General features: G+C 45.3%; 1 protein-coding gene across 1 annotated transcript in view; it reads left to right on the plus strand.

The window, feature by feature from the left end:
- The window catches only part of HELZ (helicase with zinc finger), a 3,197,037-nt gene that overhangs the window by 2,897,095 nt on the left and 272,328 nt on the right, over positions 1-27,614 (plus strand). Inside the window, exons 28-29 of the mRNA XM_044085095.1 lie at positions 1,675-1,900; positions 11,059-11,566. Of these exons, the coding sequence (XP_043941030.1) occupies positions 1,675-1,900; positions 11,059-11,566 (734 nt within the window). The remainder of the gene's footprint in view (positions 1-1,674; positions 1,901-11,058; positions 11,567-27,614) is intronic.

Consider the following 27,614-nt stretch of genomic DNA (forward strand, 5'->3'; position numbering starts at 1 on the left):
CAAAGATAACATTTCTTTCTTGGAAAACAGCTTTCCTTTTAGCAATCACTTCAGCAAGAAGGGTATCTGAATTACATGCCCTTATGGCAGTGGAGCCTTTCATCATCTTTCATGCGGACAGGGTATCCCTCGGGACCAGTCCCTCTTTCATGCCGAATGTGGTATCCAGTGTGGCTCTTAATCAGTCCATTCATTTGCCAGCCTTCTTTTCTAATCCACAGAACAAAGGGGAACGGATACTGCACTCCTTATATGTGCACAGACAACTTAGATTTTACTTGGACAGGACTACACCTCAAAGGAAATATGAACACCTGCTGGTGGCATTTGCTGCAGGGGCAGAGGGGGCTATTTCAAAGCAAGACATTTCTAAATGGATAGGCCATTGCATTAATTTCTGCTATAAGCGCCATGGAAAACCTATCCCACAGGGGTGGGATTAGACCCCATTCAACCAGGGCTGCATCTACCTGTACAGCCTTTCTTAGAGGTGTCCCTACCAGAGACATCCTAGAAGCTGCTACCTGGAGTTCTGTACATACTTTCACCAAGCATTACCTTTTGCCAGTTTTTTCTAAATCCAGAGCTGGCTTTGCCACTTCAGTCTTGCATGGCCTTATTGCTGGTCCTAATGCTATCTAAATTCCTCCTCCCATCCTTAGCTTTGGGAATCTACCCAAATGTGATGACTGCAACAGTGAAACATGAAGAACATAGTACAGTTGTGTACACTTACCATAAATGTAGATGTTCGAGTGTATTCACTGTTGCAGTCCTGGTTACCCTCCCTCCAGCCCCCTGACTTCCTTTGGCTATACCTCTATTCTTCTTTACTATACTTAAAAGCTTTTTGGTGTATTTGCTTTTTTGTTGGAGGTATAACCTTGTGTGTGTGTGTGTGTGTGTGTGTGTATATATATATATATATATATATATATATATATATATATATTTAATTCCTTGCCATTAAGGGGGGCACCTGACATCTGGGGCAAGAAATGGTGTTGGCTGCATGCTTTATACCCCTGACTACCTAATGTCATGGAAGATGATACAGCAACTGATGCAGGGCCCAAGAATTTGATAATCAGACCGACTAAGGGATACTACAAGCAGATAAACCCAAATGTGATGACTGCAACAGTAAATACACTCGAACATCTACATTTATGGTAAGTGTACACAACTGTACTTTTTTATTACCTCTTATATATTTTGCTCATCTCTACTTCCTGCTTTTTTTCTTTTAAGGCTTGTTTGTGGTTCTGATGTCTAGTTTTTGTTCGTATTTTTATGAGACTAGGTGATAAAGTGAGAGTGAAGAAGGTTTGTGGTGAAAGTTTCCTTATCCTTTGAGGTACAAAGCTGTTATGACAGTGCAGAGTGAGTGGCAGAGAAGAGAATATACTTGCACCTAACAGTTTGCTTTGTGTGTAATGTGACTTTTACTGTTATTAATGGATGTAACATCCCTGTCATTGCTGCTTGTATTGAAAAAGGTGGCCTTCCACAGCCTGACCATTTATAACGGTTTTGTTAGCAGTTACCCTCAAGATTCTGGAAAACTAAGAGAATAGTTTTTGTAGATTACTATAATTTCTTACTGAGTAGCACGTTTTTAATACCAAGACAAGGAAATTCATACCGACTAGTTTTAATCCAATTTTTTTGTAGTTTCTATCCACACAAATCTAGCATTAGAAACCTTAAGACAGCAGACAAGGTTACAGCATTGGAGTGAAGCAAATGCCTTCTTAAATCAGAACAGCTTATTTACTCACCAACATCAGCAGCTACCCAGTCCATCACAGCAGCCAGTGGCATTCTCCCAGCAACCACTAAAAACAAACTGGAAGCTCGATTGTAATACTGAGGAGGAAGCTGGACCATCAATTGCAAGGTACTGCTTTAAGATAAATTAAATGGTTTATGATTTTAAGAGTCCTGTGATCCCCAATAGTCTGTGATCATGTTTCTTGGACATCAGCAGGAATTATTAGTATAATTTGCTTATATTCATCTTTCGTACATTTTTATTGTGATATGACTGACTTAAACCTGATCTTCCTTCCTGTGAAAGTAAATGTGTGTTCTGAAGGAATGTGGACTGTTCTTTTACAATAGAAATAATTATACTTTTCCCTGTGGTAGCAAACCAGGTCCATGAATGTATTTTGAACATGTGGTATCTGTTAGGGAGAGACTTGATGATTTCAAAAAAGAGGTCTACTGAGCTGATTTTGCTGTTGTTCAGTCATTGTCTACTGGAGATAGGGCATATGAAACATATTATTGGATGGGCAGTGATCTTTAGCATATCATGTCTTGAAGCATAGCTACTTCTCATAGATGCCCTCACTAAAGAGTAAATTAGGAATAGGTTTTACAGGACTGCAAGATGAGTAACTGATACTGGAACCCTTTCTTACTAGGTATGCAATTGAGATGTCTTCCATTTGATCACTTTTGCAGTATTGCTCACATATGGGTAGTATCCTGCCAAAGATGCAATACATCTAACCAACAGTACCGCATAGTATGTCCGTCTCGTGACCCAAGCGTATGGGTGCATGCTGGTGTATAAAGGACGTACAGGCACTTAAGTACCTCAGAACTTTCTTGCACCAGCCAAAGAAGAGAGTCATCGTCTAGCCATTTGGTTTCTCAGCGATATGGCATGTGCAAGTACAGTTGTGAGTTGGCAGATATGTTTCCCTGTAGGGGAACTTTCTTGTTTTTGCTTACATTTTGACCAAACAAAATTCTATTTTTTCATGTCAGCTAAGGGAAGATATGAGGTAGTTAACTTCATTTTATCTGCAACCTGTGGGTATTCGGATCCACATCGTATCCGAGCCGGCAACTTTACAAGCATCTGCTCCAAGCTCCTCCCCCTTACCCATAACCCATCACCATCGCCTGCCTTCCCCCAAATCTCATTTGCCGTTTCGTGTATCAGCATTGTGGTCTCTGTAGTTCTGAGCCTTAGGGTTTTCGTAAGTGCTTTTGGGATACTTTTTTCTTGTGTGAGTGAGAAAGTTTCTCATTAGTTCCCTTTCCTCCCACTAAACGCTTGTTTGTTGGTTAAAAAAAAGTTTTTTAGTTTGTGGGGTAGTTATTATGTAGGCCCTTCCCTTCCCTATAGGTGCGCGTGGTCATAGTGTGTTGGGATTTGGTTGGTGTGGCTGTATGTGTAAAAATGTCGGATCAGCCAAAACCTACTTTCATAAAATGCACAGAGTGTGGCCATAAGCTTTCACCGGTGGATGGTTACACATTGTGTGTTGTTTGCCTGGGCATAGCCCATTTATCCGTCCAGTGCAGTGTGTGTGCTGGATTCAATCTGAGGGCCCTGAAGGATAGGAAGGCCAAACTGATGGCTATAAAGGTCTGCTCCCACGTTGGACTCTTCAGCCTCAGCTTTGTCTTCTGCAACTCCCACCCAACCCCCCCCTCAGGCTGGGACTCACCCTCCCACTAGACCTGCTGAAGGGGATGCCAAAGGGAGAGACAAGAGAAAAGATGCAGACCGGAGAGACAGAGAGAAGAAAGGGGATAGGCCCCGTAAACGGTCCCCAGATCGAGAGTCCTTCCCTAGTCTGCCTTCCATGGTATCGAGACCTGTTTTTCCTCGGCTCCACTCCCCCAGATTCTCCCCGGAGCCGACGGAGCCTTTGGAGCTGAGGCCTTTCTCCAGATCCTTCCAGCGACCAGCCAGATCAGAGTTTGTCGCTTCCTTGTGCTCGACTCAGAGTCTCTCTGAAATGGATATGGACAGGATGATGAGATTTATTTGGACCCAAATCCAGATTGGAGTCTTACCAGGCCTCTCTCCCTCTGGAGGGGGGAACTCCGTGCCCTTCTTTCATCCAGTTTCTCTTTACCCGATCCAGACTGCAGTTTCAGAGCTGGGGATTCGGCACTGATGGTTCCTCCAACCTCAACTCCGGCGATTACCTTGAGTTCCTCTGATCCGACCAGCTCTCAGGGCCGAGGATGGGGAGTCGGACCCCAAGGGAAGGAGGAATCTTCGGCTACGACTTTGTCAGATCCGAGCCATTCCTTCGGAGCTCAGGCTACCCTAGCCTCAGCCCCAATCCTCATGGCAGACCCGGGGGTAGCTTCCTCCTTGTTGGGTGTTAAAGAGCTGCACACTCCATCGGTGTTCAACATGGTGGAGAGGGTTCTCTCCCAAGGATCGAGACCCCAGCCTATTTCCTTGGATTCCCCCCCAGACACCCTCTGATTCAGTTATGACTCCCTTCAGCTTGTCTCAGGGACAGCCCGTGCTAGAGGAGCCCCAGGCGGTTCCCCTGGAGGAACTCCCCGCAGCTCATGAGCCCTCTTCAGAGAGTCCCACTGAAGAGGGTCCTCGTAAGCACAGGTGCAAAAGGATGCACCTGGACTCCCCTGAGTCCTTGACAGAAGACACTGATTTAGATGGAGAAGCTACCTCCAGGTCAACTCCCGAGGATGTCTCCTTTGGAGACATCATGGAAACCCTCCAGCAGAGAGGAGTTTGATCAACCCCAAAACCTTCTACGGATAAATCACTGTTCCTGGAGGCTTTTGGCACAGGTCCATCTATGTCCTGGGTGTCCCCGCCAACGGATCCCTTGGTGAATTTTATCACCACACAGGCATCGAAGGAGCCTGACACCATAGAGCCGATATCTAAATGCCCAGACAAGATTCTTTCTCCACCCTCAGACAGGCATGGTTTAAGGGATCCCCTGTGGATGCTATGGTGGTTGCAGCAGCCACCAAGAGGGAACTGGCTCAGGAAAGTTCCTCGGTCCACCCACTGAACAAGGAGTCCAGGACGGTGGATCGATTTGGGAAGTGAGTATATTCTTCAGCAACGTTTCCCATCCAAGCGCTTAACTACACATTATACGACTGCAGCGAGACCTAGTCACGGAGTTGGCTGAGTTGCCCCCAGAGTCTTTGTCGCAGGAGGACAAGCATCTGTTCTCCATAAAAATGTCAACTCTGAAGTCAGTATCAAACACGTCCATGGGCCTCCTTTCCAATGCTATGGAAGGAGTAGCTAGGGTGGCTGGGATCGGCGTAGCTATGAAGCGACACTCTTGGCTTAGACTGTGTCAGTTTGCGGAACTCTTCAAGGCATCTTTTACAAATGCTCCCTTCGATGGGTCTTTTCTTTTTGGAAAGACCATACATGACACCTTTGTCCAGAGTGAAAAAGATGGGAAGACCTTGTTTGCCGTCGGAATCCGCTTCTCTAATCCTCAAATATACTTTTCCAGGAATCAGAGAGGGGAAAAGATGATGTGGTTTTGGAAATCACAGATTTCCCAGAACTCTCAGGACAACTCGTCCCCTAGAGGCAGAAGGGGACATGACAGACGCCATCCCAGAGGCAGAGGGGTTCTGAGGAACTTTGGGTCTAGGGAGCCCTTCTCGGACAAGCCTGCACAGCAGCCCTTAGGGGTTGCCCTACTGTCCTTCTCTGGAGGCAGTCGGGGGAAGATTTATCACTGCACCCATCTGCGGTGGAGTCCATAACTGCAGATCACTTGGTTCTTCAAATAATATCCAGAGGTTACACCATCCCATTTGTTGCCCCTCCGATCCAACCAAAGTGCCTCTCAGATGTTCCACTCGCTCAAAGGGAGACGGCAGTGCTAGAGGTTTCCAAGCTGCTTCACAAATGAGCCATAGAACCGGTCCCCCCCAATCAGTCCAGGTCAGGTGTTTACTCCAGGTTTTTTAGTGCCAAAAAAGACTGGGGACCTCAGACCCATTTTGAACCTGTCACCCTTAAACCTGGCTGTCGCCAAACAAATTCTGGATGGGTCACCCTACAGTCCATTCTACCTTATCTTTGAAAATGCGACAGGATCTTCTCGATAGCCTTTCAGGATGCTTATTACTGTATCAAGATTCACAGAAGCTCCAGGAGATTCCTTCGCTTCCGGCTGGGAGCCAGTCATTTCCAGTTCTGAGCCCTACCCTTCGGTCTCACCATAGCCCTCAGGGTGTTTACTAAGGTAATGGCAGTCGTAGCGGCTCACCTTGAGGCTTCAGGGGATTCAGGTATTCTCTTACCTAGACGATTGGCTCCTCGCTGCTTCCACAAAGCGTCTTCTTTGCCAAGCCAGAGACTCCTTCCTTCATCTTGCAGACCTGCTAGGGATTACTATCAATGTTTCTAAGTCCTCCTTGTACCCAGTACAGATCTTGGACTTTATCAGGGCACGGCTGGACACCCTTCGACTGAAAGTCTTTCTAACTCCAGACAGGGTCCAGTGTCTACGGGCTCATGTATCAATAATTCTTAGCCCCAGGTTGCCGAAGGCGGGTAACGTTCTCAGGGCCCTGGGCTCTATGGCTGCAGCAATCTCTGTCCTCCCCTGTGCACATCTTCACATACGTGTTCTTCAATGGACTCTAGCCGTACAGTGGTCTTGGCTAGATCTCCCCATGGAATATCCAGTTCAGATCAGCAAAGCCTGCAGGGCTTCACTCCTCTGATGGCTCCAGTCCCCGGAGATCGCAGCGGACGCCCATTTGTTTCACCCACAGCCCAAGCCACAGTGACCACAGATGCCTCCCAGCTCGGGTGGGTGAGGCATTATCTGGGGAGGACAGTCTAAGGCACTTGGTCCCAAATCAAGACCATAGTGCACATCAGTGTTCTGGAGATGAGAGCAGTGCTTTTAGCATTGCAAGCCCTCCACACTGCTCTTCCTCCGGGGACTATTGCAATTCAGTCAGACAGCATGTCGGTTGTCTGGTACATCAGCAAACTGGGAGGAACCAGATCTTTACCCTCTGTGTCGCAAGGCCATGAGAGTGTGGGAGTGGGCGATCTCCACCAGTTAGTTTCTGATTGCAAAACACATCCGGGATGCTGCAACATTTTAGCGGATAGATTGAGTCGGGCTATTCTAATGCCATACGAGTGGTCATTGAAATAGTCAATAGTGGAGGAAATATTCCTTCCATGGGGACAGCCTTGCTGTGATCTCTTCGCATCTCCTTCCAACATGAAGTGCAGCGAGTTCTTCGCTCTGATCCCCTCACCAGGGGATCCCCCCCCCCCCCAGAGACGCTCTAGTACATGCTTGGCCTCCCGGGTTACTGTTCGCTTATCCCCGTTACCACTCATTCCGAAGTTTCTTCAGAAAGCTTGCCAACTGGGGTGCACAGTGATCCTCATTGTCCCGTTCTGGCCTCGTCAAGTGTGGTTCCCCTTCCTCTGGTCTCATGTTCTAGCTCCTCCTTGGATTCTGGATCCCTGCCCGGATTTCATTTTTTATCCCTCTGGCACCTTTCCGCCCAACCTATACAGCCTCAAGCTGACAATTTGGTTGCTGCAGTTCCCTTGATTGCCAGGACTCCTGTTCTTTAGTTTTCAGTGAAAACTATTCTGGTGGCTTCTCATAAGGCTTCCACTAGGAAGATTTACCACAGTAAATTGAAACAATTCTCTATTTGGGCTTCTCAGAGAAACCTGGATCCTTTTACAGCCCCTGTCTCTGCAGTGTTGGATTTCTTAGCCAGCATTTTTCAGCAAGGGGCTAGTTCCTCCACTGTGAAAGTACAAATGGCAGCTATTTGAATTTCCACGTTGGCGAAAATATAAATGCCCTGTCCTCTTCTAGACTGTGTAAGGCTTTTCTTAAAGGCACCTTTCTTTTGCGTCCTCCAATTAAGGACTCTGTTCTGCCTTGGCACCTTACCTTTGTTCATAAGTTCATAGGTTTATACTAGGCTATCTGCCCTAAGGCATTTATAAGCCTAGCCCAAAGATTTGCGGCTTACACCACCCCTTATATGAAAAAATACTGTACCCATTAGTTTGTTGTGCCTCTGTCCAGCAGTGACACAGAGATGATTCCCGGGGTAAACCTACGATCTCCCATCCACAGGTCAAGATTTCTCTTGAACAGAGCCAGCGAGGTGCTCTGCCTCAAATGGACCGGGATTTTATTCCACAGCATAGGGAGTCTCTGAGTGATAAATCTATCCCTCCAGCACGTCCTATTTATATCCGTGCTAAGGTTTAAGTCGCTTGCTCTAGTGGTTTTGGTGGATTTGGATTTTTTGAGGTGGAGCATGTCCATTAATTCCGGGTTGGACATGGCCTTGTATGTCAGGCACGTCACCTCTGAGCAGACGGTATGTGACTGAATAGAGCTGGAGTTTCTTCAATCTGGCAGCATATGACAGATTTTGGAGTCCCTTTATCCTTTTGGTGAGGAACTTTTGGGGTCTCTCCAATTGCTGCAGATGTCGGGTGAGATACATCCCGAATGGGGCATTGTACTCAATCATTGGTCTGATAAGTGAAGAGTACAGGGGAACAATGACCTCACTAGATCTGGATGTGAATCCCTTCATGATCAGGTGGGCAATGTAGAAGGTCTTTCTAACCACTTTAGCAACGTGAGTGTCAAAAGAAAGGCCACTGTCAACCTGGGTCCCCAGGTCCCTGATAACCTCTTCTGTGCTTAGTGGATTGCCACCTATATGGTAGCTTGGGATTACCTTGTTTTTCCCGAAGGGTATGACTATACATTTTTGGCGTTAAATTTCGGGCCATGGCTCTGGCACCAGCTATCTGTTTCCGTGAGTCCTTTCGGAAGGATACCCGTGTCCGTTGCACTTCCCACTATGGCCCAGTTTGCAGTCGCCTGCAAACTTTGTCAGCCAAAGTCCTCCCATGTTGGCCTGTACTTCTGAGAAGTAGATGCTGAACAATAGGGGGCCAAGGACCGAGCCCTGTGGGACACCACTTGTGACCGGCTTGGAGTCTGACATAGCGCCAGCAACTCTAACCCTGTGGGTTCTGTCCTTAAGCCAGTTTGCAACCCATCTTGTGACATATGGGTTTACATTTAAGCTGGTAAGTTTTTCTACAATACCCGAGTGGGGTATTAAAGCCTTTGCAAGGTCAAGGTAGGCTGTATGGACTGCCTTTCCCTCATCAATGGCCTTGGTGACTGTTTCGAAGAAGTCGACCAAGTTCAAAAGGCATGATCTGCCCTTGACGAAGCCAAACTGGGTCGGGTCCAATGTCTGCAAGTCCCCTATATCTTTGTTTATGAGCTCCATTATGATCCTCTCCATAGCTTTGCAGACTAGACTTGTTAAGCTTATGGGGCGGTAATTACCAGGGTCCGTAGAGGCACCGCCTTTGTGGAGTGGGACCACAGTTGCCGTACGCCACTCCTTGGGCACGTATCCTGTGGTAAGGCTGAGATTAAACAGCTGCCTTATGTGTTCTCCAAGCTTTAGTTGCTCCCCCCTTTGAACCTGCAGCATCAGTAGATTTGAAGTTCTTATCATGGAAGACAGCCTTTCTAGTGGCCATTATGTTGGCTAGAATGGTTTCTGAGCTTCAGGCATTGTCTGCCGTACCCCCTTATTTGATCTTCCATAAGGACAGGGTTTCTCTCCATACAAACCCTTCTTTCTTACCAAAAGTGGCTTCTGAGTCAAACATTAATCAAACAGTTAACCTGCCTGTTTTCTTTCCAAATTTTCAGAACAAGGGTGAATATAAACTGCATTTGATAGATGTTCATAGACAACTTCATTTTTATTTACACAGAACAAAGCCCTTCCGTAAGTCTGACCAGTTATTTGTCTTTTACTAAGCCATCTCCAAGGTTTCCTTAGCTAGATGGATTACACTATGTATTTTGCAAACTTACAAAGACAAAGGTTTGTCTCCACCTGGTCCTGTTAAAGCTCATTCTACCAGATCTATGGAGACTTCTGCTGCCTTTTGGTCTAGGGTGTCATTGGATGACATTTGTGCGGCAGCAACTTGGGCAAAGTCACATACCTTCATTTCTTATTATAAGTTGGATTTGATCTCCAGAGGGAGAGCATCCTTCGACTCTGCAGTGCTCAGGAATAACCTTCCATGAGGGCCTCCCAGGAGTTTGAGTAGCTCGGGACTCTGTCCCACAGGTTGCAGATAAAATTAAGTTTTAGTAGTAGTACAGAAAGTATTCCTGAGGTAAGTTTTCTGTTTCCCATCCATAGCTCAAAGTTGCGCTTGAATATGGACAGGGATGAGCTTTGATTTTTTTGTGGATGGGGAGCCTGTTTCACAGCAGCAGTATCTTCTGCAAGATTACCTCTCCCTACAACCTGTTATGTTGATGTTGAAGAAGAGGTTTAAATACGTAGACTGAGTGTTTCTGATGCCATTTGACTTGCTAATGTGTAGTAAATCCATCAGTAATGGTTTGGAGGATGTTTGCATTCAATGTGTCAGACAATTGTGCTATGAATTTATGCCTGCATACGTATATGCATACTTTTTTGAGTAGTCCTCTTGTCTTGAAATTCAGGCATAGTAAATACTCAGTATATCTGCAGGTTATTAAATCATCTTGTTTACCTCATTTTAGGTTAATCACTGTAACAGTAGATTTACAAGTCATTTGGCCATGAAAACTATTAGTCAGCCATTCCTCTGTTCTACATTAAGTATTTTCAGTTCAACCTGTGCTCTTAACTTAATGGTTACTGTATTGTACGTAACTGATATTTTTATATCCAGTCATTTATTGTAGTTTTTACATCTACCGGTGCTGATTTTAAACTGTCATATGGCAGCCACCTCCATTCACTAGAACTGTGGGGGACCTGGCTTGGCTTGTGCAAGGTAGTACTGCTAGGAAAAACAATATCAGAATCTACTGCTTCATAGGTGACAGCCCCATGGAATGTACTGCTTCAGAGGTGTGAAAGTTCATCTGTTAGGATTATTGCTGTAATTATATCTCAGTTGTAGTTATGTAGTTATGATGAACAGCAGACACATGTGCACTTTGTCCACCTAGTGGTCTTTCTATGTTCACACAGCTTTATCATGCAATAGCTTTGGCTTTTTAGCTGTAATTTTTTTTCTGTCACTTATCTTTTGTGAATATTTAATTTACTGCATTTCCAAAAACATGCAGAATGTTGCTGATGCAATCATGTCCAAGTGAAACATGCTTTCATAAAATGTAACAACTTTTAAGGTTAAATTGTTGAAAAGCATTGCAGTAATTGTTGTTTTTCATTTAGATTACAGGGCTTAATTAGGGAACTTCCGCAGCACTGTCAGGTGGAAAGCAGAGAGCCAAGAGAGACACCACCACCGCAGTCAAGACTTCTGCAGTACAGGCAAGTGCAATCAAGGAGCCCATCAGTACTCAATTCTCCATCAGCCAGCTCCAATACCAATGGTCAGTTCTCCGGGTATAGTGAAAACAGTAGAGACATAGAAATGGGAAATAACCCGTCTCTTCAGCATCAGCCACAGCTGTACAATCCATCTTTCTCCATATCATCTGGACATACAGCACCTCCTTCCTTGAAGTATCTGCAGCCTGATGGTTCATGGACATATACCAGTTTGCCACAGACTCATCTGCTGGGACACGGTTTTCATTATAACATGGCTGCTTTGCCGCACAGACCGCAGCAACCCCCTTTTATACATCTGCATCCTTATCAGCAAGCCAGCCAGGAGGCCATTCAGTTGCTTACTCCTCAAACAGTTCCTGTTTCTGCACGCCACAACTTAGAAGAGGTATTTATTTTAAGTGCATACTTTGATTGTCTTTTAACTACATTTGTTCTCCCACCAGTAATATTCAGTCACCTGTTGTAAAAACAACAAAGGTTTGAAAATAAAGTAAATGTTCTACAAAATGCAAAATCGTCTATAGATGCGCCCATCTTGAATACACTAAATTAATCTAGTTGTAGTAGTTTTTACGTGTGTGTGTGTGTGTGTGTGTATATATATATATATATATATATATATATATATATATATATATCATCACTATGAGGGAAATAGAAGGGTTGCAAAATTGACTTTTATGCAGTTTTAATATCGATTTGAACGTGTTCAACCCTAAATAGGTCTTCTTGAGAATGAAAACTGTGTTAACATCTGTTTAAATACCATTGACATAATTTACATAACCAATAACAATTCAATTAGTTCTTAAAAAAACAGATCCTAAAATACAACATGCAATAAATATGGAATGATTTTACAAATGATGTGTAATGAACGCACAAAGGTGTGCCAGAAAATCTCACAAATATACAAGTGATAAAATCTTTACTTGCATTTGTCAAAATCTTCTTTGAAGCACTACTTTGTAATTAATATTACTGCTCAAACCAGGAGTATTATAGGAATGCAACTCAGTTTGCCATTTTAACTCCCTAAAATCCAGTCCCCCATCTCTGTCACCATTAAAATTACTACTAACATGGTCAATAAAACAAAAATATATTTTTTAAACATCCTACTTACAGATGTGTTTGGTAGTGGATTTTTACGTGCAGAGTTACCAGCCCTGACTGTGGCGACCCCTAACCGTGATAAGCCGAAAGACGCAACAACAGCAGCTACGTACAGATGTGTATGGGCAATGCATTGTCCATATTCTTTGCCTTAATGGTGTATGAATGTTCGTAGATCCTCTTTCTCAACTGCCTGTTCATTTTTTCCTACATAAAATGCATCACATGAGGAGCATTTGGCCAGATAAAAACTTATGTGAAACAACAGGTAAAAAAAAAAAAAAATAGTACTGGATATGATTTAATGCTGCCCGAAACTTCAAAAAAATGGACACTTGGAAACCTCTAGATCCAACATGCAAATAATGGAATTATTGAAAGTGTGAAAATTTAAAAAAATCAACTTATAGTTGGCAGAAGAGGTACCATTAAATGTCAGCAGTGCTTCACGTGCAGATACATTTCTTTTGTGATATGCTATTAATAATGTACTGCAAATGCATTCACATAACCTAATATATAATTTGAGCTGCCAATACCGTATCCATGGACACCAGCTAGTGATGCAGATGAGCATCTGAGTTATCAAAATCTGGGATGCAGTGAAAGCTGTACATACATTTAAATTCCATACACAAAATGCACTTAGATTATAGTTGCTGCTATCCTTGCATTTCACTCCATTAACTCAGAAAGTGAATTAGTTTGAAGCAAATCATCAGAAATGGGGAAGATATTAATTATTGCCTGAATTATTTGTTATATCTACAGTTATGTAAGGCACATGCTGTTAAATATTGTGCAGAATTTATTTCTGTGTAAGCATGATGTTCTTCATGTTTCACTGTTGCATTTATCACCTGTGGGTTATCCCTGCTGTGATAGCCCTCGACTGGCCCAAATACCAGAGTCAATGTTTTTCTACATCGGCTGCTGTCACTTGTTGACCGACGTCAGGCTGTCAGTGCTATAAAGGAAGGCAGCCGACGCCATTACATCAGACTTTCTTGCCGTGGAGCCCGTACCAGAAGCAGTTCGCAAGTCTGCCGGTCAGTCGCTACCAGAGTTTGAATTACACCTGAAAACGTCTAAAGCTAAGTACCCCGTTGGGGATCCTTTTTTCTTGCACTAACCGATGTCTGAAAAAGTTAACAATTGTCTCGCCTGTGGAAAGCCGACACTATTACATCAGTTTTTCTTGCCATAACCAGTCAGAGGCCCAAGTAAATATAGTAAAGTGGTCCTAGTGGCTAAAAGCCACCGTTAGAAACTTATGTCTTCCTAAAGAAAGAGGATACAAGTAGGAAGGAGGGTGGGAAACCAGGACTGCGACAGTGAATACACTCAAACATCTACATTTATGGTAAGCGTACAAAACTGTACTATGATGTTTTTCGTGTTTCACTGTTGCAGTCATCCCACTTGGGTTATCTGCCTGCAGGTAGCCCTCAGTCGGCCCGAATACCAGAGACTTAGTGTTTCTGCGTCGGATGCTGTTGCTCCAGGACTGACGTCAGGGGTATAAAATCAGGCAGCCGACGCCATTACATCAGTCTTTCTTGCCGAGGAGCCCAAAGCAGTTTGCAAGTGCCGGTCGGCCGCTACCTGAATTTTCGTTTACAAATTGAATAATCCTGAAGTCTTCTAAAGCCAAGTACCCCGTTGGAGATCCTTTTTTCCTTGCTCTAACCGATGTCAGAAAAAGTTAACAGTTTTCTTGCCCGTGGAAAGCAAATACCTCACAGAGATTTTCATTCTTACTGCGTCACCTTTTTAGACACCAACCATGGCGTACCTCGCTGTCAGTTTTGTGCCTTGTTTAACGCCCAAACCATTCGTCATCTGGCTCTATTTTGCTAAATTCTTTTGCTCTCGATCTCCGTATTCTGAAATGGCTTTGGTAAGCCATCCGACTACCGTAAGGATAAAGACAGAGACAGACCGCATAGGTCCAAAGCTGCCAACGACACTTCTGTTAAGCAAGTTGTCAGTCCACCAGTACTCAGGTGCTATCGCAGCCTCTGATGCCCACTTGAAGTGGATTCACAGGCCTCTACTGAGACCCATTCGGAGTCCGGTATGTCACAAGACTCCTCTTCGACTATGGAACCTGCGGATATCTCTACCTTGGATGGGTCTGGAGCCGCTGTGCAGGCACCAGCTTCTGAGGCAGTTCTTCACTTAACCGATGTTCGACTCAAACAGATGACTTTTTTAACCAAAACTACCGAGTTTCTTAGGCCCAGATTACGCACTAGGCCTAGAAAACAGACAACCAAAGTGCATGCAACTGCTCCCATGCCACAAAAACAAATGCTTAGAATGGCAGAAGATCTTATTATGCTGATTAGGGGAAGTCAGCCTTCCCCTGCTAAGAGAAAGAGACCAGTTCCCTACAGCTTCTACAGACCAGAAGTCTGATGACTCTGAGATTTCTGATTATGAAGACATGCCCTTATCTGCTTATGAGGATTCAGATGCAGAGGAATCCATTCCCTCTGCCTCCCCTCCAGAGGATTTGTCTTTTAGTGAAACCTTGCATACCTTAAGAAAGCATTTCCACTGGGAATGCCAAGACTATCCTCAGTCCAAAAAGAGACTCGGAGAATTCCTAGAGTTGCCTCAGCACAGGCCTTTAGCAATACCCCCCTGTCCTGGATGTTGTTGTTGATGTTTTTATGGAATCCAGTCTTACTCCTGACACTTTACTTCCTGCCTCTAGGAAACCAGACAGATACTACAGAGTACCTGACACAAATTTATTTTCAAGAATCCTATTGCTGACCCAGAGATCATTTCCCAGGGGCCTAAAGGTATCAAGGCTACTACAGCCAAGAATCTCACCCCTTCGGACAGGGATTCCAGAGCTTTGGACAGATGGGGTAAGAAGGTATATACCTCTGAAGCTTTTGCTACTAGGGCATTGAATTGTCAGTTTCACATGCTGAAGTACCAGCAGCAAATTATGGAACTTATTAAACAAAAAGTGGCAACCTTTACCGACTGTGTAGAAAATAAAGAATTGCAGGAGCTTATGCACTCTGAAAGCCAAGTCAGTAAGCATACTTTGCAGTGTGGCTTTGATGCCCTAGAAGCATCTTGCCGGGCAGCTGTCACTGGATCTGTACTGAGAAGACATGCTTGGCTGAAGGAGCAAACCTTGCCAGACCATGTCAAATCAAAGTTACTAGATGCTCCTTTGAACAAAGACAGTTTGTTTGGCACCAAAGCAGAAGAGGTTCTTAAAAAGATGGAAGAAAAAGCTAAGTCTTTGCAGACTGTTAAAGAATTCTTACAAGTGCAACCCCCTAGATTCAGTAGGCATTGCCCTTCTAAGCATTGGTCCTTTCCAGCCCCCCCCCCCGGCCTTCTCAAACCAGACCCAGGGGAAACAGACCACCCAGACTACAGTCTCAGGGTGTGCAGAGATCTAAGCAATGCTGTGCCCCCACCCCTAAAACAGGGAGTGGTAAGCCACCTCCTTACGGAAAAAAAACTCACAATGACTTCTTTACTCCACTTCCCAGCCCTGCCTAATTGCTTGTGCCCCTAGGAGGAAAACTTGCCCTTCTTGCAAAAAAATTGGATGGCCATCGCACAGAACCGGTGGGTCCTCAACATTTTTTCCCAGGGGTACACATTTTTTTTTCCATTCACTGCCAACCCCAAGCAGGTTTCCAGACCTTCCTTCAACGCAGTGGGCAGAGGCTCAAAGCCAAGTAGCTTCCCTGCTCAATATCAGAGCTATTCAGCCGGTTCCAGTAGAACAGATGGGTCAAGGATTCTACTCCAGACTCTTCCTGGTACCCAGGAAAGAGCACTCTTGGCACCCATTCCTGGATCTTTCAGTTCTCAACACCTTCCTGGTGGTACCAAAATTCAGAATGCTTACCCTGCAACAGCTTCTTACTATGCTAGCCAAGGATGCCTGGTTAGTCACCCTTGACTTAAAAGAAGCCTATCTGCACATCCCCATAAGGGAGTCATGCAGAAAGTATCTGTGTTTCAGAGCAGGATCTATGCATTATCAGTTTTCTGCACTTCCCTTTGGCTTATCTACTGCACCCAGAGTTTTCACAAAATGCCTGGCACCAGCCATTGCATACCGCAGGCAGAGAAATATCCAAATTTCCCCATATTTGGACTGCCTGATTCAGGCGGACAGTCAGGAATTGCTGTTGCAGCACCTGCCATTTGTGAAACACCTTCTCACTTTCATGGGGTGCATCATCAATGAAAAGAAATCAAAACTGGTACCCAATCAAAATATTGTATTCCTGGGAGCAAGCTTGGACACACCATCCCGGATGGCATTCCTCACTTCAGAAAAAGAAGTCGATCTGACAGCCTATTTCAAACAAATGGCCACCAGAACCCAGCTATCCGCAAGAAAAATACTGCAGGCCCTAGGGTTCATGGCCTCATGTATACTGCTAATTCCATATGCAAGACTGCATATGAGGAAACTTCATTGGTACTTAAAAAGTCTTTGGTGCCAACATTCTCAGGACCTGGAAACAGTCATTCCTATCATACCCTGTCTAAGGACAGAGTTCCTTTGGTGGGCAGAAGCATGCTACCACAACAAGGGACTGTCCTTTTCTCAACCCCAGGCCACCCAGACCCTAACCACAGATGCATCAGACTATGCCTGGGGAGCACACATGGACGGCAAATGCATTCAGGGCCACTGAAGCCCAAGTCAGATTCATCTGCACATCAACCAAAAAGAAACGCTAGCTGTGCAGAATGCCCTGACAGCTTTCAGATCCCTACTCTTTCCAGGAGAACTGTTAATAAAAACAGACACCACAGATATGTGGTACATCAACAAGCAAGGGGGGGAACCCACTCTTCAGGTTAGCCATGGCCCTGTGGCACACGGCCTCGGACATGCAAGCCCATCTGCAAGCTCATTTCCCACCAGGCAAACAAAACTCACTGGCATACTTAAGCAGAAATCTCCTAGACCCACACAAGTGGCAACTGGAGCCCAGCACCTTCAATCTTCTGATTCAGAAATGGGGGACCCCAGCAGTGGATCTCTTTGCCTCCCCCTACAACCACCAGCTCAGCAAATTATGCACCAGGAATCCTCACAGCAGGGCCTGGAAAGTGGATGCCCTGTCTTTTCAGTGGGTAAATCTCTCAATCTATGCCTTTCTTCCCTCTGCCCTTTCTCTCAAGAGTATTACTCAAGATAAGATAGGACAGTCCATGGACAAATGTTCATCGTGTTTCACTGTTGCAGTCATTACTCTTGGGTTATCCTGCTGGCAGGCTACCCACAGTCGGCCTGAATTCCAAAGTCTAGGTCCGGCGTCAGTTGCTGTCACCTCTTCCCTGACGTCAGTGCGCCAGGGGTATAAAAGATGCAGCCGATGCCATTTTCTTCAGTCTTTCTTGCCGCGCGGTGCCCGAAGCAAAAGCAGTTCGCAAGTGCCGGTTGGCCGACTCCTGAGATTTTCAAATCCGAATTTCAGAACCGAAGTCTTCATTAAAGATAAGTACCCTGTTGGGGAAACTTTCCTCTTGCTCGAGACCGATGTCAGAAAAAGTTAACAATTGTATTTCTTGTGGGAAGCAAATACCTCATAAGGATTTTCACTCATACTGTATTCCTTGCCTAGGCCCTGATCACAACGTTGCTAGCTGTCGGTTTTGTGTTAGATTTAACCAACGCACTATTAAGCGTCAGTTTGATTTTGCATTTCACTACTTTGGCCGAAGATTTAATTATATAATGCCGTTGGAACAGCCGACGACCGGAATTTACAAAAAACGCAAGGACAAGGAAAAGGATAGGCATCCGAGGTCCAAAACTGACGACGAGGCCTCCGTTAGGCCAGTCGCCGGTTCTCAGTGAGGCGCTTTCGCAGCTCCTGGCGCCCGCTACCTCAGAGCCACAGGCCGCTTCCGACTCCCACGTGGAGCCGACTGGGCCTCTGGATACTCAAGGTATTGGATACTCGGAAATCATTCCCTCAGATGGGTCCGGAGCCGCTGAGCAGGCACCGGCTTCTGAGGGTGTCTTCAGACCTACACAATTATATGTTAAACCATCTTCAGCTTCAAACACAAAGACTAAAGCAGCTCTAAAGACAAGGAAACAAGTACAGTATTCTCCTACTCAGACTTCCATGCCTAAAAAACAGATGCTTAAAATGGCTGAAGACCTAATTACTTTGATCAGGGGTTCCCATCCCCCCCTGATAAGAGGCCTAGGCAAGAGACAGAATATGATTCTTCTGATCAGGTTTCAATTTTCTCTGATTCCTCTTCTGAACAGGATTATTCCATGCCTCCCCGTGAGGACTCTGATGCTGAAGAATCCATTTCTTCAGCCTCTCCTCCTGAGGATTACTCTTTTGGGGAAACCCTGCATACCATGAGGGAGCATTTCCACTGGGAGAGCCAAGATTATTCTGAATCTAAGAAAAGGCTTAGAGACTTTCTGTTGCTTCCTCAGCACAGATCCCTTGCTATTCCACCTGTTCTAGTAATTGTAGAGGATTTATTTTCAGAGTACGGCCTGTCCCCTGACACTTTACACCCTGCACCTGCTAAGCCAGACAGATACTACAGGATCCCAGATTCTCATAAATTCCTATATAAGTACCCACTGCTGACCCAGAAACTGTATCTCAGGGTCCCAAAGGGGTCAAAGCTTCCAATGCAAAAAACCCTGTCCCCTCTGATAGGGATTCTAGGGCACTGGACAAATGAGGGAAAAAGGTTTACACTTCTGCTGCCTTGGCTGTAAGGGCTTTAAATTGTCAGTTTCATATGCTTAAATATCAGCAATACTTAATGTCACTGCTTAAACAGAAAATGTTGACAAATACTGAATGTTCATAGAACAAGGAAATGCAGGATTTATTGCATGCAGCTGAACAAGTGGAAAAGCATACTTTGCAATATGGTTATGATTCACTGGAGGCCTCTTGCAGGGCTGCTTTTACCGGTTCTGTTATTAGAAGGCATGCTTGGTTAAAGGAACAGAACCTGCCTGATCTTGTTAAAGCAAAATTATTAGATGCCCCATTACAGCATGATACTTTGTCGCTAAAGCAGAAGAGGTGTTGAAGAAAATGGAGGATAAAGTGAAATCCATGCAGACAGTTAAGGATTTCTTACAGGTGCAACCACCCAGATTTAGCAGGAACTGGCCTTCAAAAAACTGGTCCTTTCCAGTGTCAGACAGACTACAAAGAGGCAGATACAGGCATCCCAGAGGCAGATCTCAGCCCCAAGGCTCATACAGGCCTAAACAATGGGGTGCCCCTACCTCCAAAAGCGGAGAAGACAAATCGCAACCTTATAAGGAAACAGTCCCAATGACTTTCCTCTGCCAGATCCTACCATTTTTCTGTTAACAGCCCCCTTAGGGGGAAAACTAGCACTTTTTTCATCAAATTGGCAAATAGTTACCCAAGCAAACGGGTCTTGAACATAGTGTCCCAAGGCTACAGGTTCCATTTTCACACCCTACCAAGGTCAAAAGGTATGCCAGACCTGCCACACAATCAATGGGCAGAGGCACAAAAGCAAATTACAGCCCTCATGGACATGAGGGCCATTCAACAAGTGCCACAAGAGCAGGGACAAGGATTTTACTCCAGACTTTTCTTAGTGCCCAGAAAGGACAAAACCTGGAGACCAATACTGGACCTGTCTGTACTAAACACGTTTCTGGAGGTTCCAAAATTCAAGATGTTGACTCTTCAGCAGCCACTGCCCATGCTGGGCAAGAAGGCTTGGCTTGTAACTTTGGACCTAAAAGAGGCATACCTGCATGTCCCAATCAGACAATCTTGCAGAAGATACCTCAGATTCATAGCCGGCTCAATGCACTACCAATTCTCTGCACTGCCCTTTGGCTTATCTACTGCGCCCAGGGTCTTCATAAAATGCCTGGCACCAGTAATTGCATTTTGCAGACAAAGAGGAATTCAAATATATCCCTACTTGTACGACTGCCTTATTCAAGCAGAGAACAAATACATTCTTCTAAAGCATCTGGCATTTGTAAAAAGATTACTAATTTGCCTAGGATACACAGTAAACGAAAAGAAATCCAAAGTAGTGCCCTCTCAAGAGTTAATATTCCTGGGTGCAAGCTTAAATACAACTGCCCAGATGGCTTATCTCACGCCAGACAAACAAAAACAACTGACTTCTTACTTCAAAAAATTGGCAACAAACACACCCAGTTATCTGCAAGGAAAATCCTGCAGGCTTTGGGTTTCATGGCATCCTGCATTCTACTAATTCCATATGCCAGACTGCATATGAGGAAACTACAATGGTATCTAAAAAGTGTTTGGACTCAGCATTGCCACAGCCTGGAGACAGTAATTACCCTCATTCCCTGCCTGCAACAGAAGTTTCGATGGTGGGCAGAGGCCTGTCACCACAACAAGGGTCTGCCATTCAGTTTACCCACAGCCAGACAGACACTGACAACGGATGCATCAGATTATGCCTGGGGGGCCCATATGGCAGGAAAATGTATTTAGGGCACATGGCCTGCAGGACAGATGCATCTTCACATCAATCAAAAAGAGATGCTAGCTGTTCAGAATGCCCTGACAGCTTTCAAGGATCTACTTCATCCAGGACAGCTACTGATAAAGACAGACAATACTACGGTCATGTGGTACATAAACAAGCAGGGAGGTATGCATTCCTACCCCCTCTGCAGACAAGCAATGACCTTATGGGACACAGCATTGACTTATCAAGTTCACCTGCAAGCACAATTCCTGCCAGGAAAAACAAATTCTCTGGAAAATGAACTAAGCAGAAACCTCATGGATCCCCACAAGTGGAAACTGGATCCACAAGTCTTCAGCATGATAACAAGGAAATGTGGATGCCCAGACATAGATCTATTTGCCTCCCCTCACAACTGCCAATTACAGAGATTTTGCACACGGATTTATCACAGACAAGCATGGAGAGTGGACGCCCTATCCTTCAGCTGGAAAAATCTAACAGTATATGCCTTTCCTCCACTGCCTCTCCTTCCCAGGGTATTCCTAAAGGTCAGACAAGAGAAGCCAAAAATGATACTGATTGCACCAGACTGGCCACGCCAGCACTGGTACCCAATCCTAAAGAGCTTGTCTCAAGGTCCAGCATGGATATTGCCTCAAACGTCTCACCTGCTGACCCAACAAAACAATCGGATCCTGCACAGCCAACTCAGGACCTTAAATCTGGCAGCATGGCGGATAATGTAGCCATTCAGAACACTCCTCTTTCAAAAGCTGTTATGGATGTCATCTTGGAGGCCAGGAGGCCCTTTACCAGAAAAATCAAAATGGAAGAGATTCTGTGCTTGGAACCAGGAACAAGGCATTGACACGTATGTACCAAATATCCCTCAGACTTTACAATACCTAACTGAGATGCTGGACAAAGGCCTTTCTTTTCCATCAATTAAGATTCATGCCTCTGCCATTTCAGCCCATTACAACATGGAACCACCTATCTTTTCTCATCCTTTAATAAGGCAGTACCTCAGAGGGGCCAAAAACATCAAGGCCTCCAAGGAGAGCGCCAATGAGACCTCAATTATGTCTTGGAAAAACTCACACTGCCTCCTTTTGAGCCAGCCTCAACGGCGGATATAAAATTCTTATCCTGGAAAACAGCTATGCTCCTAGCAATAACCTCTGCAACACGAGTCTCTGAGTTGCAAGCACTCATGGCTGTGGAACCTTTTATCATTTTTCATCCAGACAGGGTTTCCCCTGAGGACAAACCCAACCTTTATGCCTAAGGTGGCCCTCAACCAAACCATTCACTTGCCTACCTTTTATCCAAGCCAACAGAACAAGGGTGAGAAAATTCTGCATTCTTTGGACATACACAGGCAGCTACGCTTCTACTTGCACAGAACTAAAGCTTTCAGAAAGACTGAGCAACTTTTAGTGTCATATGCTGCAGGATCACAAGGAAATGCTATCTCAAAACAGACTGTTTCTAAATGGATAGGCCATTGCATCTGTTTCTGCTATTCTCAACATGGCAAATCAGTGCCTAAGGGCATTTGACCTCATTCTACCAGAGCAGCAGCCACTTCAGCAGCCTTCCTCAGGGGAGTACCAACCAAAGACATCTTAGAGGCTGCAACTTGGAGTTCAGTGCACACTTTTACAAAGCACTACCACTTACCTCTTTACTCTAAATCCAAAGCAGGCTTTGCCACTGCAGTTCTGCAGGGCCTCATAGCCTCTCCTAATCCTATGTAGCCCAGCCACCCATCCTCAGCTTTGGGATTCAACCCAAGAGTATTGACTGCAACAGTGAAACACGATGAACATAGTACAGTTGTGTACCTACCGTAAATGTAGATGTTCGAGTGTATTCACTGCTGCAGTCCAGGTTACCCACCCACCATCCCCCTTTTTTCTTTGCTGGGACTTCTCTGTACTTCTCTATCCTATACAACCTATGTGGTGTATTTGCTCGTAGATGAAGGAAATGTTTCTTTTTGTGCATGCATACTTATTGGCATAATTTTCAGCCTACCAGTTTGGGGGTACCTGACATCTGGGGTAAGAAAAACTGAAGAAAATGGCGTCGGCTGCATCTTTTATACCCCTGGCACACTGACGTCAGGGAAGAGGCGACAGCAACTGATACCGGACCTAGATTTTGGAATTCAGGCCGCCTGCTGGTAGCCTGTCGGCAGGATAACCCAAGCGTAATGACTGCAACAGTGAATACACTCGAACATCTACATTTATGGTAGGTACACAACTGTACTTTCTGATTGCCCCAGACTGGCCACGTCAGCACTGGTACCCACTCCTGCACAGCCTTTCCCTTGTGCCACTCTGGCACCTACACCAAAACCCAACCCTGCTCTCTCAACAGGAGGGACAAAGTTTGCATCCACAACTGCAAACCCTAAATCTTGCAGCCTGGCTTATTCCTTGAATTCTCCCCCTTAGCAGCCCTAAGCAAGCAGGTGCTGGACATCATTCTTGAAGCCAGAAGACCCAGTACAAGAGAATCCTATGCTGATAAGTGGAAAAGGTTCTGCTCCTGAATTCTATCTAAAGGAGAGGACGCAACTCTGCTCTCCCTGCCTCTAATCTTGGATTACTTAGCAGATCTACTCCACAAAGGCCTGTCTTTCTCCTCCATTAAGATACATGCCTCAGCCATTTTGGCTCATTACAACACTGAGCCACCTCTCTTCTCACACCGTCTTATCAAACAGTTCCTGAGAGGGGCAAACAAGGCCACTAAGGAGAGCATCCCCCCCTGCTTGGGACCTTAACTTTGTACTGGAAAATCTCACGCTTCCCCCCTTTAAACCTGCTGTGTCAGCAGACTTAAAATTCCTCTCTTGGAAAACAGCATTGCTTCTGGTCATCACTTCAGCTAGAAGTGTATCTGAGCTAAAAGCACTTATGGCTGTGGAACCTTTCATTATTTTCCATGCTGACAGGGTTACCCTCAGGACTAACCATTCCTTCATGCCTAAAGTAGTGTCCGGTGTGGCTCTCAACCAATCCATCCATTTGCCAACTTTACCTAATCCTCAAAGGTAAAGGGGAAAGGATCCTGCACTCCTTGGATGTGCACAGACAGCTCAGATTCTACCTTGATAGGACTAAACCCTTCAGAAAATCTAACCAGTTACTAGTCGGCTTTGCAACAGGGGCAGAGGGCAAGGCCATTTCAAAACAAACAATTTCCAAATGGATAGCACACTGCATCCATTTCTGCTACAAGCACCATGGGAAACCAACCCCTCAGGGGGTCAGAACACATTCCACTAGGGCAACATCTACCTCTACAGCATTTCTCAGGGGAGTCCCTACCAGGGACATTCTGGATGCTGCTACCTGGAGTTCAGTACACACCTTCACCAAGCATTACCACCTGCCTATCTTTTCCAAATCCAGGGCAGGGGTTGCTGCAGCAGTCCTGCAAGGCATACCAGCCAGCCCTAACTGTTCTTGACTGCCTCCACCCTTCTTCAGCTTTGGGAATCCACTCAAGTGTGATGACTGCAACAGTGAAACATGAAGAACATAGCACAGTTGTGTACACTTACCATAAATGTAGATGTTCGAGTATATTCACTGTTGCAGTCCTGGTTTCCCTCCTCCCCAGCCCCCTGTTTTTTTTCTCTCTCTCCTCTCCATGGCTATTACCCACCCCTTTCAGGGGTATTGGTATTGGTATTTACTTTTTACTGGTTGTGTTTTCCCCACAGTAACTTAGCTCCCTATTTGGGGGGCTCCTGACATTTGGGGCAAGAAAAATTGACATAATGGCGTCCGCTGCCTGTTTTTATACCCCTGATGACCTGACGTCAGGCCTGGAGTGACAGCATCCAATGCAGAAATACTAAGTCTCTGGTATTCGGGCTGACTGAGGGCTACCTGCAGGCAGATAACCCAAGTGTGATGACTGCAACAGTGAATACACTCGAACATCTACATTTATGGTAAGTGTACACAACTGCACTTCATCCTTCACTGTTGCAGTCATCACCTGTGGGTGGATTTCCAAAACTGAGGAGAGGGGTGGGAGGGATTGGTAAGAGACCTAGGAATGGGTCAAAATGCCCTGCAGAACTGCATAGGCAGATCCTGCCCTAACCTTAGAAAATAGAGGTAGGTGATAATGCTTGGTAAAGCTGCTTCCAGGATGTTCCTGGTGGGAACTCCTCTGAGGAATGCTGTGGAAGTGGAGGCTGCCCTATTGGAATAGGTTTGAATAGACTTGGGGGGGGGGGCGGGGTTCCCATGCAAACTGTAGCAGAAATGGATACAGTTTGATATCCATTTGGAAATGGTTTGTGTGGAAATGGGCTTCCCCTCTGCCCCTGGGGCAAAGCTGACGAATAGTTGATGTTCTTCGTGTTTCACTGCTGCAGTCATTACAGATGGGTTATCCTGCTGGCAGGCTACCCTCAGTCAGCCTGAATTCCAAAGTCAAAGTCCGGCATCGGTTGCTGTCACCTCTTCCCTGACGTCAGTGTGCCATGGGTATAAAAGATGCAGCCGACGCCATTTTCTTCAGTCTTTCTTGCCGCGCAATGCCCGAAGCAAAAGCAGTTTGCCAAGTGCCGGTCGGCCGACTCCTGAGATTTTCATGTTCGAATTTCAGATCCAAAGTCTTCACTAAAAGCGAAGTACCCCTTTGGGGAAACTTTTTTCTTGCTCCAGAACGATGTCAGAAAAGTTTATAATTGTATTTCTTGTGGGAAGCAAATACCTCATAAGGACTTTCATTCTTACTGTATCCCTTGCCTAGGCCCTGACTACGACTTTGCTAGTTGTCGGTTTTGTGCTAGATTTAACCAACGCACTATTAAGTGTCGGTACGATTTTGCATTTCACTATTTTGGCAGAAGATTTAACTATACAATGTCGTCGGATAGCCATCCGACTACCGGAATTCACAAGAAATGCAAAGAAAAGGACAGGCATCTGAGGTCCAAAACCGACGACGAGACTTCTTCTAAGCCAGTCGCCGGTTCACCAGTTCTCAGTGAGTCGCCTTCATAGCCCCTGACGACTGCTACTTTAGACTCGTTGGCCGCTACCGACACCCACGTGAAGTCGACCAGGTCGCTGGAAGCTTAAGGTATTGTACCTTCGGAAACTATTCCCTCAGATGGGTCCGGAGCCGCTGAGCAGGCATCGGCTTCCGAGGGTGTTTTCAGACCTACTCAATTGTATGTTAAAACAACTTCAGCTTCAAAGGCAAAGACTAAAGCACCTTTAAAGACAAAGAAACAAGTACAACAACCTCATGGACAGGCCTCCATGCCTAAAAGCAGATGCTCAAAATGGCCGAAGACCTAATTAATTTGATCAGGGGTTCCCACCCCCCTCCTGATAAGAGGCCTAGGCAAGAGACAGAATATGAATCTTCAGATCAGGTTTTTATTTCATCTGATTCCTCTTCTGATCAGGAATACTCTCTTCCTCCTTATGAGGATTCTGATGCTGAAGAATCTATCCCTTCAGCCTCTCCTCCTGAGGATTATTCTTTTGGGGAAACTTTACATACCATGAGGGAGCATTTCCACTGGGAGAGCCAAGATTATTGAGAATCTAAGAAAAGGCTCAGAGACTTCCTTGTACTACCACAGCACAGGCCCCTGGCTATCCCACCTGTTAGACATTGTGGATGATGTATTTTCAGAGTCCAATCTGACCCCTGACTCCTTACCTCCAGCTCCTGTTAAGCCGGACAGGTACTACAGGGTTCCTCTCATAAATTCTTATTCAAAAATCTTGCTGCTGACCCAGAAACCATCTCTCAGGGTCCCAAAGGGGTCGAGGCTTCCACTGCAAAAAACCCTACTCCCTCTGACAGGGATTCTAGGGCACTGAACAGATGGAGAAAAAATATTTACACTTCTGCTACCTTGGCTATAAGGGCTTTAAATTGTCAGTTTCATATGCTCAAATATCAACAGTATGTTATGTCACTGCTTAAACAGAAAATATTGATAAATTCTGAATGTGCAGAAAACAAAGAAATGCAGGATTTATTGCATGCAGCTGAACAAGTTGGAAAGCATACTTTGCAATGTGGTTTTGATTCTCTGGAGGCCTCCTGCAGGGCCACAGTTATGGGTTCTGTCATTAGGAGGCATGCTTGGTTAAAGGAACAAAATCTGCCTGATCATGTTAAAGCAAAATTATTAGATGCTCCATTACAGCATGTTGTTTTGTTTGGTGTTAAAGCAGAAGAGGTGTTAAAGAAAACGGAGGCCAAAGCTAAATCTATGCAAACAGTCAAGGATTTCTTACAGGTACAGCCACCAAGATTTAGCAGACACTGGCCTACAAAGAATTGGTCCTTTCCAGTTTCAAACAGGCCACAAATAGGCAGATATACAGATGCCCTAGAGGCAGATCCCAGCCCCAAGGTTCGTACAGGTCTGAACAATGGGGTGCTTCTACCTCCAAATCTGGAGAAGACCAATCACAGCCATACAGGAAACAGTCACAATGACTTCCCCCTGCCTGCGCCAGGCACTTATCTTCTGGCAGCACCTTTAGGGGGGAAACTAGCACTTTTTTTTCAAAATTGGCACATAATAACCCAGGACAAATGGGTCTTAAACATAGTGTCACAAGGCTACACGTTTCACTTCCATACCCTGCCAAGGGCTAACAGTTGGCCAGACCTGCCAAAACATCAGTGGGCAGAGGCACAAAAACAAGTTTCATCCCACATGGACATGAGGGCCATTCAACAAGTACCAGAGCAAGAACAAGGATTCTATTCAAGACTGTTCTTGGTACCCAGAAAGGACAAAGCCTGGA

Source organism: Protopterus annectens, chromosome 10.part0, assembly GCF_019279795.1.
Source record: "Protopterus annectens isolate FY-2018-M chromosome 10.part0, PAN1.0, whole genome shotgun sequence".
In the NCBI taxonomy this organism is placed as follows: Eukaryota; Metazoa; Chordata; order Ceratodontiformes; family Protopteridae; genus Protopterus; species Protopterus annectens.